This window comes from Blennius ocellaris (genome assembly GCF_963422515.1).
Source record: "Blennius ocellaris genome assembly, chromosome: 8".
In the NCBI taxonomy this organism is placed as follows: Eukaryota; Metazoa; Chordata; class Actinopteri; order Blenniiformes; family Blenniidae; genus Blennius; species Blennius ocellaris.
In genome coordinates, this window is record NC_137657.1 from 27,713,985 (window position 1) to 27,732,563 (window position 18,579).

The 18,579-nt window shown below is 50.0% G+C and overlaps 1 protein-coding gene across 2 annotated transcripts in view; it reads right to left on the minus strand.

The window, feature by feature from the left end:
• nr2f5 (nuclear receptor subfamily 2, group F, member 5) overlaps positions 1-18,267 on the minus strand; it is a gene marked incomplete at its 3' end in the record, with an annotated part of 18,490 nt that extends 223 nt beyond the window's left edge. The window contains exons 1-4 of one of the 2 annotated variants that reach the window (XM_080501457.1): positions 17,888-18,267; positions 6,294-6,574; positions 4,816-5,062; positions 1-100 (exon numbers count right to left, since the gene is read on the minus strand). The exon at positions 1-100 is cut by the window's left edge and continues 223 nt beyond it. In XM_080501457.1, the coding sequence (XP_080357583.1) occupies positions 1-100; positions 4,816-5,062; positions 6,294-6,574; positions 17,888-18,260 (1,001 nt within the window). In that variant the 5' untranslated portion in view covers positions 18,261-18,267. Of the gene's footprint in view, positions 101-4,815; positions 5,063-6,293; positions 6,641-17,887 lie in introns of both variants that reach the window. The other variant, XM_080501456.1, reaches the window with a different exon arrangement.
• Positions 18,268-18,579: the final 312 nt, after the last annotated feature.

Consider the following 18,579-nt stretch of genomic DNA (forward strand, 5'->3'; position numbering starts at 1 on the left):
GGCTGGCTGGGGTACTGGTTCCTCACGTACTCCTCCAGGGCGCACTGGGACTTCTCCTGGATGCTCTCCACGTGGGCCACGTCCGACAGGCCCATCGCATCTGGGGGGGGCGGGGGGGGGGCGAGGAGGAGGAGGACGTTTAGACAAACATTGTCGTGCAGGAGGAGACAAAAAGGGATATTTGACCCCTATAAAAGAGGATTAGGGCCACGATGGGAAGAAAAACCCTGAGTTCTGACTTTTTCCTCAGAATTCTGACTTTTTTTTTTTTTTTTTTTTCAGAAATCTGACTTGTTTCTCAGAATTCTGACTTTATACTCAGAATTATCACTTTAAACTCAGAATTGTGACTTTTTTAGTTTAAAGTCAGAATCAGGATGGGGTTAAAAGTCATAATTCTGAGTTTAAAGTCAGAATTCTGAGTATAAAAGTCAAAATTCTGAGTTTAAAAGTCAGAATTCTGAGAAATAAAGTCAGAATTCTGAGAAAAAAAGTCAGTATTCTGAGTTTAAAGGTCAGAATCCTGAGAGAAAAGTCAGAATTCTGAGAAAAAAAGTCAGAATTCTGAGTTTAAAGGTCAGAATTCTGAGTATTAAAGTCAGAACTCAGGGATTTTTTTCCACAGTGGCCCTAATCCTCTTCCATACGTCTCTACATTCACACATTTTTTTTAAATAAACTTCATTGACACAGACACGCATCTCGACCGGGTTCAGAAGCCGCTATGAGCAGCCAGACCTGTAGGGGGCAGTGCAACGAGAAGCATGAAGCCTTTATAGCCATGATATGACGTAGATCTCCGCCTCCCACTAATTAGATGCAACCTGAGTTTTCAGGAATCATTTTTTGTGTTGAGTCGGAGCAGCGTTTATGTGTAAATGGAGATAAATAGCACTTTTGTTTGTTTTTTTAAATACGCAGGTACGTGTTTCATTGATTCCACCTCGTCCCTCCACAACGGTTCCAGCAGCCGACTGGAAAACGCTCTTTTTCTCACCAGTTTCTCCCCAAAAAAACAACATTCCGTCCACACGTCTCTATGAACGCGACTCAACACGAGGCTTCGGGGCCTGCAGTACACCTGCCAGGCCTTGAGGGGCGCTGTGACTCACCAAACACACCAAAACCAGAGAGGAACACAGAGAACACAGACATTTAGAAGTAGAATCCTGCTCATAAACCTGTATATAACTCTAGTTCTATAGGTCTACGGTCGTCCTGCTGCTAGCGTCAGTCGCTACAACCGGAGCTTGTCGTCACCTGATTGTTGTGGTAATTTTATTATTGTTATTATTGTATTTCTTTGATGACATCAAATCAGGGTCGCAGCAGATCCGTGTTGATTTTGAGCGACAGACAAAAAACAAACAAAAAACAAAAAACAAAAAAAATCTCTGCTGTCGTTTTGGCTCTTTTGTGTTTTCATAAGCCGCCGCTTGAAATCACCGAAATAATCCCACAAGTGCATTTTGAAAGTATGAAAGCTGTGTTGCGTAACACGTCGCTAAAGCACTCAGGACGCCATCTGCTTGCTGACCCCGGTCAGGACCGTCTGCCGGGCGGAGGGAGACGCCGGGACGGCAGTCGGAGCAGGACGACTTCACGCAAAAACAAGGCAGTCGCCACGTTTCCATGACGACGGAAGCGCACTTATGCAGCAGCCACTTTGATTGTTGCCATCACACGTCCGTGTGACATCACAGACCGTGCAACACCGTGCGCCGTGAGACTTTTTTGCACCCTCGTTGAGGGGTGAGGGGGTGGGGGGGGGGGGGTGAAACACAGACACACTCTGCTCCATCAGTGAACCTCCATCAGGTCACTTCTCCTTCCAGCTTCAACCCGTCACGTTTCATCAAAGCTTCCCTTCGTCTTTGATCTGAACCCTGCATCAACCTGCTGAGCCTCAAACCCCCCCAAGTCCCGCCCCCAAGCCTCAACCCCCCCCAAAGCCCCGCCCCCAAGCCTCAACTCCACCAAAGCCCCACCCCCAAGCCTCACCCCCCCCACCCCCCCCCCAAAGCCTCAACACCAAGGCTCATCGTCACTCTGCAGAAACATGGAATTCACCTCACATTTTAATCAAGCAGGTCCCCCACTGTTCCCCTCGTTCTAGGGGGGGCGGGGTTGTTAGTGGGGGGGGGGGGGTTACCATGTGTTTGTGGGGCAGCTGGAATTTCTTTCTTTCTTTTTTTTTTTTTGGTGAGCTCGCCATTTTGGGTCCTGCGTGCGAAGCCAGGCTGGGATTAGCGGAGCTGTCTGTGCGGCTGAAAGCGCTTCGCGTGCCGAAGTGACAGCTCTGTGGACGCCCCCTCCACGCCAAGCCCCCCCCCCCCCCTTCGTCGCCGAGGCGATCCGTCCCTTTGTCTTATCCCTGGACGAACACCGGGCCGGGGTGGCAGGGCGGCGATGCCAGCCTCTCTGATGAGGGTTGGTGGGACCGGGCCCCGGGGAGGGGGGGTTGGTATGGGGGGGTTGGGAGGGGAGGGGGGGGGATCAATCAGCAAGGGGAGACGAGAGACACTCTGCGTTTGTCCGAGCTCGTCGGGTCACGGTGAAAGGTCTGCGGGAGTCAGGTTCGCCGGTCAGATCCATCACGTGTGCGTCCTCTCCCCCCCCCCTCGCCCCCTCGCCGGCGTTTCCCCGGCGACACGCGCAGGTTCCTCCACAACAGCTCCGCCGCCGCCGCGGCCGTCACATGGGACGCCGAGGGGCTACAGGGGTTATGTAGGTCACGGAGAATCCTCCTTCTCACCGGAGCGCACCATACATAATTCAGCTCCTGCCTCCTGGTTCGGGCCAGGAAGGGGGGGGGGGGGATGATCCTGGGGGCTCGGAGTTCGAGGTTTGGGGGGCAGGTGGGGGGCGACTGCTTTCAATAATAGATGGGACCAGGAAGGAGAGATGGCTGATGAAAGACGGGAGGAGGGAGGCGGCGATACGACATCGGAGCAAAACGCAACAAGGAAGAGAAACGTCTCAGGTTTGGTGTCTTTAAACGACCCCCCCCCCTCTTCCCTCTCTACCCCCCCCCCCACGCAACAACCCCACGCGGGTCAGAAAGCATGATCTCAGGCTGAAGCCTCCCAGATGTGACAGCACTTGGGAGCCGGCTGACTGCGGGGATCAGCCTCACCGCCGGCTTCTTGTAGTCGAAGCCGTATGAAAACAACGGGCGTCTCGGGGGTTTTTGTCGAGACGCGAGAGCATCGGGTCTGGTGATTTAATCTGGTGTGCGGCTCGGCGGGAGGGGCGGGGGGGGGGGGGGGTTGTCCTCCACCGCCTCGTGTGAGACGGCGAGGCTCAAGTCCTCCGCTTCCTCCCTTTCCTTTCCGGGGGAGGCGGAACAGGCGAGTTTGCTGGAGCGTGAAGACGTTTCCTTTGTTGCCGCCGCGCGGCGAGTGAAAACACGCCGCCGGAGACGTCGGGGTGAAACTGAAACGATTTCACGAGGTTTTTAAAAGTGCTACTGTCTGCGGGAAACTCCATTTAAATGTTTTCTTTAGTCTCGGACGTCGGTGAAAAGTCAAGGTTCTGACCTCATTTCCAAATTCACGTCTACACGTATCTACTTATTGGTTTCTACGTAGTTCACCAGTTTGGTTTTTTTGCTAAAACGACTCACCTGAAATACATTAAAGACTCAGGGATGATTTGTCATCATCCAAGGATCGATCCATTAGATTTTGGGACGTTAAAGTCTGATCGTTTGCGAATAAATCCATAAAACCTGCAAAACAATTTCCCATACAAAGTGGATGAGAGGCGCCTCATGGAGATCAAAGGAGATCAGCGTCTGTTGCCATGGAGACAGACGCTCTGTGTTTCGCGCAGTGACGTCGCCACCTGACGGGCGTGTTAGCATCCACATGAGCTAACGGCTATCACACTCACGATGCTAAGTCGGTTGGACTGTGAGGAGATAGGAGGGATTGTGAGGAGATAGGAGGGATTGTGAGGAGATAGGAGGGACTGTGAGGAGATAGGAGGGATTGTTAGGCGATAGGAGGGACTGTGAGGAGATAGGAGGGACTGTGAGGAGATAGGAGGGACTGTTAGGACATAGGAGGGACTGTGAGGAGATAGGAGGGACTGTGAGGAGACAGGAGGGACTGTTAGGAGATAGGAGGGACTGTGAGGAGATAGGAGGGACTGTGAGGAGATAGGAGGGACTGTGAGGAGATAGGAGACACTGTTAGGAGATAGGAGGGACTGTGAGGAGATAGGAGGGACTGTTAGGAGACAGGAGGGACTGTGAGGAGATAGGAGGGACTGTTAGGAGATAGGAGGGACTGTGAGGAGATAGGAGGGACTGTGAGGAGATAGGAGGGACTGTTAGGAGATAGGAGAGACTGTGAGAAGATAGGAGACACTGTGAGGAGATAGGAGAGACTGTGAGGAGATCATTTCCAGAAAGTCTCACTCTCCACTCCGTTACCATGGCGACGGAGCCCAAAAACCTCTGAAGTCGTCATGTAAACAAACGAGGTCGTAAACAATGAAAAACAGCCTGATCATGTGACACCAGGTCCAGAAAGTTCAGGACACTGTTGTTTTTGGATCGTATTTCACGTGATGCATTCAGGTGCATCACGTAACTCTGAGCTTCTGTGATTTACATTTTTTTTTTTCCTTTTTGCGATTTAGTGGGTGTGGCTTTTATTCAGGTGCGCTAAAGTGTCGGCGGTAAACGAACGTCAAACTTCAAAACGAGGCAAAGCGAAGACCGCGGTTTGAAGCGACGACGAAGACGAGACCAGACGACGACGAAGCCGAGACCCGACGACGACGAAGACGACGGTCGGGGAGACTCACCGGACGTGAAGAGCACGATGGACTTGAGGCAGGAGTACTCGGCCGTGTCCACCTGCAGGGCCTTCAGCTTCTCCACCTGCTCCTGGAAGACCCGGATGTGGTCCATGAAGGCCACCACGCGCTCCGCCGACATGGGCGAGGCGTGCAGGCCGGCCGCCGCCAGCAGGGGCGCCACGTGCAGCGGCATGGAGCACTGCGCCGCGTTCAGGACGAAGAGCTCGCTCCACGACATGCGCAGCAGCGCCACCTGGAAGACACGACAGCGGAGGGTCAAGTCCAATCGGAGCCGGAACTGGAGCCAGAGCCGGAGCCGGAATCGGAGCCTCTGTCCGGAACCGGAACCGGAACCGGAGCCGGAGCCGGAGCCAGAGCTGGAGCCAGAGCCTCTGTCCGGAACCGGAACCGGAGCCGGAGATGGAGCCGGAGCCACTATCTGGAACCGGAACTGGAGCCGGAGCCAGAGCCGGAGCCGGAGCCTCTGTCCGGAACCGGATCTGGATCCGGAGCCGGAGCCTCTGTCCGGAACCGGAACCTGAACCGGAGCCTCTGTCCGGAACCGGAGCCGGAGCCAGAACTGGAGCCTCTGTCCGGAACCGGAACCGGAGCCGGAGCCGGAGCCGGAAATTCTCCAAAACCTCGGACGAGGCTCATCTTGACATCATTCACTATTAGCATTTCAAGAAGCAATTAAAAAAAAAAAAACAACATTGGCAAAATGTTTTGATGAAAAAAATGTTAAAACCTGTCATAGGAACCCAGGATCGCCACAATAAAAGCACATCTGTACAGGGAGAATATTTATAGTCGGAGGCAGAACCTGTCCTTCACGTCACGGTGACATGATGTTCACATCTGTTTTGACAGTTTGTGATGTTAATAAACTTTATTTTACCATAAACCACTAATAATAATCTTATTCTTCATAGTTTTGTAAATAAACAATAACTTGGCGAGTCAGTTAAATATTTTAATCAAACTTTACTCACAGTGTTGCCATTCGCATTTCCACTGGGAGGACACGGACATTACGGTGACTGTCAAAATAAAACTACCAAGTTGGATTGTTATTACGGTGACTGTCAAAATAAAAGTACAAAGTCCAGGAGAGAGACTGGGAGTCATGACACCACGGAGGAAACTTTGCACTGATGGCCTCTACTGAGCATGTGCAGACGAACTAGTTTCTACCAACAAGGTGACCGGGACCAGAACCTGGACTAGGACCAGAGCCAAGACCAGAACCAGAACCAGGACCAGAACCAGGACCGGCATCATTGCAGACGGAGCTCAAGCGTTTCCAGAAAGAACCACCCCCCCCCACCTCGTCTACACGTCGCCGTGGAAACGGACCCAAAACCCTACGAAGGTTCATGGTTTTCACTGGAAGACGTCGGTTTCCTGGACGCGACTCGAGCGCAGGCAGACCTGGGGGGGGGGGGGGGGGGTCGTTCAGGGGGGGTCGTCAAGGGGGTTCTCACCTGGTCCATGAGCTGCAGGTCGGGGAAGAAGGGGATGTTCTTGGCCCACTCCACCGCGCTGAACAGCAGCCGCGCCGCCAGCTCGCAGATGTTCTCGATGCCCATCAGGTTGTTGCCCTGCATGCACTGCGCGCCGTAGCGCGACGTCGGGTAGGGCTCGGCGCGCAGCAGCAGCGAGATGAAGCCGGACAGGTAGGGCTGGCCGTTGTACGGGTCCGTCCCGTTGGTCAGGTACTGACCCGGGCTGCTCTGGGAGTTGGACGTGCGTCCTCTCTGGACGGCTGGGGGGGATACAAGGGGGGGAGAACGGAGGGTCAAACAACCTGGATTCACATCTGGATCGTAACCTGGACTGTCGACGAGGAAACACAAAGATTAGTTATTCTTATTATTATTATTATTATGGAAATATGAGTCACACAATCTACATTCGGTGAAACAATGGGGATTGGCGGGGGGAATTAGGGGGGGCTGAGGTCTTTTTCAGGGCCGCGGCTGCAGTGCATCAATGAGTAATGACAAGCAGCAGCTGGTAAAGATATAACACCTCTTCACACCTACATGTGCTGCACACACACACTCATGAAAACACACGGTTACATGCCTAACCCCCCCCCACCCCCCACCCCCCGACCCCCACCCCCCGACCCTCCCCCACCCTCCACCAGTCCTCCCCTGCCATGTCCATGTGCCGGCAAATGGTTGAAGCCTGAAGCAAATAAGGGCATGTAGAGGCCACACACACACACACACACACACACACACACACACACACACACACACACACACACACACACACACACACACACACACACACACACACACACACACACACACACACACACACACACACTCACACACACTCACTCACACACACTCACACACACTCACTCACGCCACTCGGGGTGTGCAGCAGCGGTGATGGCGGCGGCGGCGCTCAAAGGCCCATTTGGAAAACACCTGTTCGGTCGACCCCACTGTCTGAGTAATGACTCCATCTACTGTTACACTGCACAAGTGTGTGTGTGTGTGTGTGTGTGTGTGTGTGTGTGTGTGTGTGTGTGTGTGTGTGTGTGTGTGTGTGTGTGTGTGTGTGTGTGTGTGTGTGAAAACACAAAGAGGGGCCACGTGTGTGTGTGTGTGTGTGGAGTGGGGGGGTGGGAGGCAATGAGGTAAAAGGCCGAAGTGGCGAGATAAGGTGGTGAAAGGTGAGAAGAGCAAGATTGAGGGCGAAGTGAGGGGAGTGGAAAAAAAAAAAAAAAAGTGCAGAGTTCAACGTGCCCCAGAGCCGGTTTCCATAAAGAGACAGGTGGAGGCCGGTGGGGGTGTGGTGTGGGGGGGGGGTTCAACTCTCCATCACCTGTCACCTCACACGCAGCAGCTGTGTCAATTGAACGCACCTAAAGCCCCCCCCCGAGGTCAGGTCGCTCAGGAGCGGCGGTAAAAAAAAAAAAAAAAAAAATACCTCTGCACAAAAGGTGTTGACCTTTGGCGCCGCGGGGCTCCGCCCCCTCGTGAACTCGCGTCAACCCGCGTTCCCGGAAGAGAAGAATGCCGTCTCCCTGTGCAAACAGGAGGCGTTGCACAACGGTGACATTCCTCGCGAGATTCAGGTGAAGCGAGTGAACGACGGTAAGTTTGGAGTTGCTTCTCTAAAACGACCTGCATCCACAACGTTTACAAAATGTATTTGTGCTTCGTTTTTAACAAACACCGACTTCTTTAGTTTAACGACTCAGAGGATCCAGGAGGACTCCGAGCCGTGCTACATGCTACATGCTACATAGTTTCTGGACTCACACACCAGCTATGCTACAAGCTACATAGTTTCTGGGCTCACACACCAGCAAGGCTACATGCTACATGCTTATTAGCTTCTGGACTGACATACCAGCTATACTACATGCTACATGCGTACTAGCTTCTGGGCTGACACACCAGCTATGCTACATGCTCACTAGCTTCTGAACTGACACACCAGCTATGCTACATGCTTACTAGCTTCTGGGTTGACACATCAGCTATGCTACATGCTACATGCTTAAAAGGTTCTGGACTGACACACCAGCAATGCTACATGCTACATGCTAAATGGTTTCTGGGCTCACACACCAGCTATGCGGCATGCTAAATGCTTACTAGGTTCTGGACTGACACACCAGCTATGCTACATGCTACATGCTTACTAGCTCCTGAGCTGACACACCAGCTATGCTACATGCTACATGCTTACCATTCAAGTGGAGTTGCCAACTGTCCTTTGAAAAACTGAATCGTCTCGTACGTACAAACAAAGGTACGCGTCCCGTATTGAGCTTGTATAATAAAAATAGTCTAAAATGTCAATGGAATTAATGCGCAGCGGAAAATTCCGCCGTCTTGGCAGCTCTGTGATCAATGAGGTGACGTAGCATCGACGCAGACCAGTGACGGAGGTTCACGCCAATGTAAAGGTTAATACTCGCACTGCTCCTCCAACATGGTATCGGCGCATCACTACTGCTAATTGTGGTACTGAAATGATTGTTTATCCTAAGGTGGAGACGTAGCCCCTCCCCCTCCTCACTGATGCCCATGCCAATTATCGGTATCGATGCCAGTTATCAGTATCGGTACCAATAATCGGAATGGATGTGTTGCAGAAACACGCCGTCGCGGGCGGTGAGGCTGCGTCGGGCCGCTCTGGGCTGTTAATCCAGCTCTCATATTGATTAGTGGATAATCCTGCAGACGGAGGAGGAGCGACTCCCAGCGCTCCACTCCTGGAAAGCCTCATTGTGGTGGTCGCTCGTGCCGGAGAGGTGGAGCAGGAGAGGTGGAGATGGAGAGGTAGAGTTGAAAGGGTAGAGCTGGAGAGGTAGAGAGGTAGAGTTCAAAAGGTAGAGTTGGAGAGGTCGCGTTGAAAAGGTAGAGCTGGAGAGGTAGAGTTGGACAGGTAGAATTGAAAAGGTAGAATTTGAAAGGTAGAGCTGGAGAGGTAGAGTTAAAAAGGTAGAATTCGAAAGGTAGAGCTGGAGAGGTAGAGTCGAGGAGGTAGAGTTGAAAAGGTAGAGCTGGAGAGGTAGAGTTGGAGAGTTAGAGTTGAAAAGGTAGAGTTGTAGAGGTAGAGCTGGAGAGGTAGATTTAGAGAGGTAGAGCTGGAGAGGTAGAGATAGAGAGGTAGAGTTGGAGAGGTAGAGTTGGAGAGGTAGAGTTAAAAGGTAGAGCTGGAGAGGTAGAGTTGCAGAGGTAGAGCTGTAGAGAAAGAAGAGAGAAAGTGTGATGGAGAGAAAGTGCAGTGAAAGACCAAAGATGGAGAGACGAGTGAAAAAGGTCATAATCTGTGTTGTTCTGCTCAGTTTAATCTGCGCCGCTCCTTTAAGAGAACTTAAAAGATCCAGGAAGTAAAAGAATCGATTCCTCAGAAAAAATAGAAAATCGCTAAACAACAATGTGGGCGGAGCCAGAAAGGAGGAAGTGCGTGCAGAACCGCGGGACATTTCAGCTGCTAGTCTTTCTTTCCCGGTTTCTTTTTTTCTTCTTCTTTTTTTTCCAACGCCACTCCAGCAGATTGCACCGCGGTTGGTTCGCCATTGCCCGGATTAGCCTTAGCGGGTCAGACCGCCAGTGGAATTAGCGCCAAATACAATTAAGGCGTATCAACATTTGGACTAAGAGGTCAGAGGGCTTGGCGACGCGACGCATTAGCGATCTGGCGCCACGTCTAAAACGTAGCTTTTCTGTTCGCAGAGCTTCAAAATAAAACCGCGCGAAACGGAGCCGCTTTCATGTAGCGATGCTAACAACACGCTCAACACTATCAGGAGGACAAAGTCACGCGAGCTTCTTTTCAGTTTTGGCACTAACGTCTGAAAGTCTTTATGCTAATGCTAACAGACGACGAAATGCTAAAGGGACGTGACGAACGCCACCGTTTGCGTTTCACAAGCTGCTTTTAACGAGGCGCTACGGCGGGAGAGTGGTTAGCCTTCTTCTGCTCTCGCGCCGAGACGTCAGCGAAACACACAAGATGCTAGTTTTCATTCGTTTGTTACCAGATTGAAATAACGCCATGACGTCGCGACTTTACAAATGTTCCATTGAAATAACAATCCAATTTGGTACTTTTATTTTGACAGTCACCGTAATCACAATCCAACTTGGTACTTTTATTTTGACAGTCATTGTAATAACAATCCAACTTTATAGTTTTATTTTGACAGTCACTGTAATAACAATCAACTTTGTAGTTTTATTTTGACGTAATAATTCATCTTGGTACTTTTATTTTGATGTAATAACAACCCAATTTGGTAGTTTTATTTTGACAGTCACCGTAAATAACAATCCAATGTTGTAGTTTTATTTTGATGGTCAACGTAATAACAATCCAACTTGGTAGTTTTATTTTGACAGTCACCATAATAACAATTCAACTTGGTACTTTTATTTTGACGTAGTGACAATCCAACTTAGTACTTTTATTTTGACAGTCCCCACAATAACAATGCCAAAAGATGGAAGGAATGTTTTGGTGGTTTTTTTTTCCTTCATTGTTTTGAGATTCCAGGACGGAGGAGAGGAAAGCACCTGCACTCTACAGGGGGTTGGAGGGTGGAGGGTGGAGGTGGAGGAGGAGGAGGTGGAGGAGGTGACACAGCCTCACTCAGACAGACATGGAGGCCAGGAAGAGCCTCGCGTGCAGCGACTGACTGGATTCACTGCCTCCGTCTCTCTCAGACTTTGATGAGGCAGTTCCTGAATTAATTAGTAAACCAAACTCACCCCGCGCTCCTTCACGCTATGCCTATTTACACTCCACCCCCACCCCCTCCCCCCACCCTCCACCCCTCCATCCCCCCCTCCAACCCTCCTCTTTATTTACCACACATGCAGCGGGTCACGTCAGGACGGGCTGGTCTCGTGTCCTCGCCGGCTTCTGACGGAGGCAAACGGGGGACGAAAAAAAAAAAGAAAGAAAAAAAAAAAAAAGAGTGTGACGCAACTGCTGCATGTGCGATATCGTCCTCGCTGCACCTCTCCTCCTCCAGCCATCAGATCAGCAGCCCAACGACTGAAATATGGATGTGAGCTGCTTTTAAAGAGAGGAGGAGGAGGAGGAGGAGGAGGAGGAGAAGCTTAGTTCTCCACTTTCTCCTCTGTGTTCTTACAAGCAAAAACAAAAAAAACCACCAAAACCGGTCGAGCTGCTAAAGGTCAAAGGTCAGAGGGTTCGGCCCCGTCGACACGACGTTTCAAGGAGAAAAGCGCTTTTATTTTGACACCGTAATAACGCACGCTCGGCTGTGTCGTTCTTTTTAATTTCCCCCCGGCGTTTCTGCCGTTGCCATGGAAACGGGCGTCACTTTCACAATGTTCCCGTGGAAACACGAAACTTTTGTGAAGCGACAGCAAAGAAAAACGACTGTAAACGTTGCCGTGGGAACCGGGACCTAAAACGTTGCAGTGAATTAAAAAAAAAAGAAAAAAAAAAAAAATGGTGTTGTCGTCGTCCTCCGTCTCGTTCTCGTTCAGGTTTAGTGCCGCGGGAGCAAAACGACGCCTCTGACCCACATTAAACGACCAAAACAAAAACAAAAAACAAAAAAACAATAATAAAAAAAACAAACAGCAGCAGAAAATTGAGGTCAGCTCAAACCAGAAAGTCCAATAACAGACGGGCTGGAGTCAAAGTCCACATGTGTGCAGTGTCCGGGGGCGGTGGGGGGAAGGGGGGGGGGGGGGTGAGGGGGGGTGAGTAAATACCCCCACCGGGGGCAGATTGACTAATCCCGCCCTCACAGCCGGCTTGTAACAACACGCAGGACAAACATGGCCGCCCGGCTCCTCGCAGGGATCCAGATGCTTCAACCCCCATGTGGGCGAGCGGCGAGAAAAACCGCTCACGCTTTCAGAACGGTGGCGGGACGGGGGGACGCAGGGACGCGGGACGGCGGGAGGGGGGGACGGCGGGAAAGCCGCGAACGCGTCGCCTCCCATCCGCGGACGCTTCTCACTGTCGTCGTGGCGAGACTCTTTTCTGCTCGCGGAACGTTTGGCAGCTGAAGAATCGTCTCAACATTCAGAAGTTCTGGTCGCGATGAACCCAGACCTGCCGTACGCCGAGCTTCATGACGAGATATTGAGGGACGCACTGATACTGACACCGATACCGATACTGACGCCGACACGATACCGACACCGATACCGACACCGGCACTGATACCGACACGGATACCGACACTGACTCCGACCCGATACTGACACCGACACGATACCGATACCAACACCAATACCCACACCGATACCGACACGACACCGATACCGACACGATACCAACACCGATACCGACACCGATACCGACACCGATACTGACACCCACCCAATAAGGACACTGCTACTGACACCAATACAATCCGATACTGACACGACACTGACACGATATCGATACTGACACCGATACCGACACTGACACTGATACCGACCCGATATCGACACCGATACTGACACCAGCACCGATACCGCCACCGATACTGACACCAGCACCGACACCGCCACCGATACCGGGGGTGATACTGCAGTACTCGTACTTGTAAAAGCTGCTCGATTCAACCCGACGGGACGATGACAAAAGTTAGACGGACTGAAAGTTACGTTCTGACAAAATATCAAGAGGAGAAAGACAGTTGATACAAAACCAGCAACTCCGTCACCAGACGATAGAGCATCTTCCTCACTGAGGAAAAAACTTGCTAATGAGATGCTCTGTAAATCCCCCAAAAACTATTTTAAACAAGACGATAAGAAGAGAGCGTCGACAGAGCGACGCTTCAAGTAGCTAGCGCTAGGAGCTCGCGGCTAGCAGCTAGCATCCGTTGCTGAGGCTCGACTTGTTTCCGACAATCGACGCGACAAAAGCTGCTGAAGCAGGAAGCAGAACAAGCGTCGACCGTACGTGGTCGTGTGTCACGTGACATTCCAGCATAAAAAATGCAGCGTCTTTCTGATATCGCTGACGCGCCGCGTGACTTGTCTTGTTTATGCTACGTTAATATTTAGCCTAGCGCGGAGCGGCGCTAAATGTTTGATGAGCCGCTCTCACGGTTTACTTCCTCCCCCGACGGGGACGTTTGACCTCCTTCTGCAGGCTGAACATCATATCATTCGCCGCAGACTTTTTTATATCCGGGAACACGTCGGCGCCGGCTGCAGCGGGAATCGAACCGCCCGTCCTGAAGCAGCGGCAGCGGCGGCGGCGGCATCATCGTCTCACTGCGAGGCGCCCCTTCCTGACGCTGATGCGCGGCGACAAGGTGAATCAGCCCGACGGCTCCTCTGAGCCGCGGCGACGGTTTTACTTCTCGCGACCAGACGCTTCGCCGGCGACAGGAAGTGGCACGTTGGGGCGGCGGCGGCGACTTCCTGTGCTGGCGAGCGTCACGTTTTACGCCGCGCCGCCGCCACCGCCGCTGACACGACTCGTCAACGACACTCTGCTCCCGTTGCCGTGGAAACAGTAACTCGTTCTTCTGCACATGCTCAGTAGAGCCAATCAGAACAAAGGATCCCTCTGCGGTGCCCAGTCCATTATTATTATTAGCCTGGACGTGGTGCTTTTATTTTGACAGTCACCAAAATAACAATCCAACTTGGTACTTTTATTTTGACAGTCACCATAAAGACAATCTAGCTTGGTACTTTTATTTTGACGTAATAACAATCCAACTTGGTACTTTTATTTTGACAGTCACCATAAAAACAATCTAGCTTGGTAGTTTTATTTTGACAGTCACTGTAATAACAATCCAACTTGGTAGTTTTATTTTGACAGTCACCATAATACTAGTCCAACTTGGTACTTTTATTTTGACAGTCACGTAATAACAATCCAACTTGTTCTGTCCACGAGAACGACGTTCTCCTGTTGTTTAGAGCTCGATGTTCTCCGCTCCGTGTGTGTGTGTGTGTGTGTGTGTGTGTGTGTGTGTGTGTGTGTGTGTGTGTGTGTGTGTGGTTTCATTACTACAACCAACAACAGCGCCAACTAGTGGACCGACATGGAAATGACATCGATTCCAAAACAAACACGAACCTTTGCCGAAACAAAAACAATGAGTTTTCACTTCAAACGAGGCGTTAAAATACATTCAAATTGGGAAAACGTTCTCAATTTCTGCGTCTTCTGTGACTCCTGTCAAATATTTATTGTTTTATTCATGGAAATTAATTTTATTTGGATGAATAAACATCAGTGAACAATCACTTCCTTCACCAACGTAAAATAATATTTCTTCATACGTTTACAAAACAGCTCTTTAATTGTCATCTAAATTCACTTTTTATTGTCATTTTGGGGGGGCAAATTGCGGAAATAAGCAAAATGTAGTGATTTTACTGACCAAACAGAGAAAAACAAATCTTTTATTAGGAAAAAAAACTTACATTTATGACAGGAGCCGGTTTTAGCAAGTTTTAACATGTATTCATTTCAATATATTCCATTTTAATGTTTATTTCTAACCAGGAAAAAGCTGGAAACTAAAGCAAAAGTTGCATTTTACTGCAAAAATGCTGCTATTTGTCATTAAAAAAAACCACATTTTCTTCCCGCCTGTGGCTCAATTCTGTCTCAAATCGTCCTAACTAGTCACATCACTGATAAACACACGTCAGCGCCAACAAAGAGGATTTAAGGACACGGATTAATCCCACTGACCTCAAACGCACCACCAGATGAGCGCATCAGGTTGACCTCCTTCACGTTTAAGCTTTTTTTTTTTGTTTTTGGAGGCAAAAAACTGTTTAACTTTGAGGTTTATTATATTTCTACTGTTGGTCTGAATTATTGACTTTCAGCTTCTATTGACGTAAAACTTCACGGAATTAACAGAAATAAATAATGAGGCCTGTGTAGATTATCTTGTTAGAATGAATTTTCATGAAATATGGATTTAATTATTTATATAGATTATGTACAAGTGGGGGTTAAACTGTGTGAATATATCTGTGGACGTATGAAGACATGTGTGAATGTATACATAATATATAATGTATATACAGATAGATTAATTCAGATTAGTGCAAAAAAAACGATCTTTCTTTTGATTGCGACGTGTCTGAATTGAGTTCATAATAAAACAGTAATAAATTTGTCTCCGTTGCTCTTTAATGAGCCACTAAATCCTTTACACACGCTGCCGTTGGAGCGCAATCGTGCACTTTGAGCCAAAAAGTTACTATAATCCGTCCTTTATTTGGGCTTCAAAGCCATTAAAAGATTTGCTTTTAAAAAAGATTTCACACTTATTTTGCACACAAATGAACTTTTTTTCCGCCTTCGTCTTTAAGTCTCTTGACAATACACGCGGGATTAGCGGGATCAATGGGGGGCTTTGTTAGGAGGAGGAGAAAAAAAAAAAGAAAAAAAGGGGCAAAAAAAATCCCGCTTTCATCTTTTCACTCCTCTTCAATCTGAAAAAAAAAAAAATTGACGACTTTCCGTCTCATTAGCGGCCCGAATCCGCTGGACGCGTAAAGACGCGTCAGGAGACTTCCTCCGCTGCTTTACACTGTGTACAGTACACACACACACACACGCACATGCACACGCACGCGCACACACACACACACGCGTTTCCACCTTATGTGTTTTGGTGTTTGCGTAAAGAGCAAAGGTCGCGGCGTGGAGCGGTGCCCTTCAACACCCACTGCCCGAGTGTCCTTGAGCATAGGCACTCGAGGGGGGGGGGCGGTTGACCCTATTCTGTCCTCTAAGAGGGGGGGAACTAACGAGAGCCGAGGGTGACGTCTCCAAAACAGCCACGAAGAGGAAGAGGAGCGACGCGCGCGTCTTTTTTCTTTTTTTACGCGGCTCAACGTCGTTTGCGTAAACAGCCAAAGAAGACACTGCAAAACCAAATAATTGCACAAGAAGAAGAAGAAGAAAAAACAAAAACTCGACTTTAAGTGGAAGGAAACCTGCAGAACCAGAGTCACCGACTGTCTGTCGGTTCCCAGATTATGGTTTCGGTCGAATAATCCAAAATAAAAAGGACGAGTTCCCCCCTAGAGGGCTCCACGCTGCCTGGCGAATGATGGGGCGGGGGGGGGGGGGTGGGGAGAGGGAGGGTGCTGGTGGGTGCTGCCAAATGATAATTAATAAGGGAAAGCGCTGCTCTCCTCCAACACGTTTCCGCTGCTCCTCTTTGGCACCAACTGACCCGTCGGTAATTCAACACAAAGCAACAAATGTAGCGGCCTCGTCTGATGGCGGCTCCGGGTGTCGCTGAGCAAACAGCGTAATTAAAATCGCAGAGACAAAAGGGGGGGGGGGAAGCGGGGTCCAGGACGCGGCGCACCGCGGGGAGGGAAAACGCGCACATTATGGACAAACGAGTGTGAATTAAAGCCTTTGTGGCGGCCGCAGGTGGCGGCTGATTATTTACCCCGTATCAACCGTCAGAGGCGCGCACGCAAACACACACACACACACACACACACACACACACACACACACACAGCGTTTTGCGCACGAGTGTAGGGAAACGTGAACGTCATATTCGGGCTTTAAACGCACGGTTTTCTCCAGATTTTTACATCTTTCATGCTACAAGGAGCAACAACTGACCCGGAGTCCCGAAACGAGGGCAATTAACGTGTGTGCGGGGCAAAAGCATGTCGTAATCGTATAATCTGGACACTTTGGGGAAAATCAATAACAAAACTACCAACGCGCCACATTCACACTTTGCGTACGTTTTCTTTCGTGTGGCGCGAAAGAAATACCTTCAAAAATAAAGGTGTCGTTATTCCAAAATGAATTTAACCTTCATTCTATTCACCTTGGTCCAAACTCTTCACAAGGCGCGTGAAGGACGCGTGCACGAGGAGAGAAAGTTGCACGCCAACGTTGTCGGGTGATCGATAAAAGCTTTTTACGCTGAAAAAACCTCGTTTTCCTAAAGTTTTCATTTTAAATTATCTTGATAATAGTATTTTTCTCACAATAGAAGTAGATGCCGTCAGGAGCAGTGACCCGCGAAAAGCGGGTCACTTTGCACCCAAACTCACCTCAAAAAAAAAAAAAAAAGCGCGTGAAGGACGCGTGCACGAGTTTTACGCACAACTTTCTAACGCTGATGACGAGTCGGACTGTCATCCAGAGAAAAACGCTCCTTTTCTTCAGTTTGGACTTAATGTTTTCCAACTAAAGTAAAAAATTTTTTTAATGTTTATGTTGTAAAAAGATAAAAGGAGAGAAAAAATGCGCATGCGCCAGGTGTCGAACCCAAACCCCCAAAGTTTTACGCGCAGGTTTGACATTTTAACGCGTCAGACGATCGTAATAAAAAAAAAAAAAAAACTTTAAAAGAGTTTTCATTTCTTCGTCGTTCCGCCTTGAAACTTCACACGGAATTCTATGAAATCACATTTCCAAGTTGCATTTGGTATTAAATTATACTTGGGGGGGAAAAAAACAGTGATGAGCCTTTTTTTTTAATTTTTTTTTTTACAAAGACTTTTCACGCAAAACTTTCACGTTGCGCACATTTTTACGCAATTGGGTTTGTGAACAGAGGTTTTAAAAGCGCAGCATCCCATCCCGGGGGTCTTACCTTCCCTCCTCATGCCGACCTTCAGGCACTTCTTGAGCCGGCAGTACTGGCACTGGTTGCGGTGGTGCTGGTCGATGGGGCAGTCCCGGTTCCCCCGGCAGGTGTACGTCAGGTTCCGCCTCACCGAGCGCTTGAAGAAGCTCTTGCATCCCTCGCACGTGAACTGGCCGTAGTGCTTCCCGCTGGACTTGTCCCCGCACACCATGCAGTCCACGTTGGGGATCTTGTCCCCGGAGAGCGCGTCGTTCCCGGGGGTGGAGCCGTTGGGCGTCCCCGGCGCCCCCACGCCGGGCTCCTGGCCGCAGATCTGCAGCTGCTGCGAGCCCGGGTCGGCGGAAATGTTCTCTGGCCACTGGTTTACTACCATTGCCATGCTACCCCGAAAACACTGGGTCCTTCTTTAAAATCGCAGGAGGAGAGTGAGGAGACTTGCGTGAGTGAAATCCGTCCTGACGTCTTGAGGGAGGGGGGGGCGGGGGGGGGGGGGAGTAAAAACCCGGGGGAGGTCGAGGAGGCGCTTCCCAGCTCGATCCCGAACCCGAACCGATCTCGAGAGCGCGTGAGAGAGTTTTGAACTCTTCCCGTGAGCAAACATCAAAGTTGACGGCAACGGCGAGGGGGTATCGGCATGGTCGACGTACGCACACGCACGCACGCAGGTACGCGCGCGCGCGCACAGCCCACAACTCCCG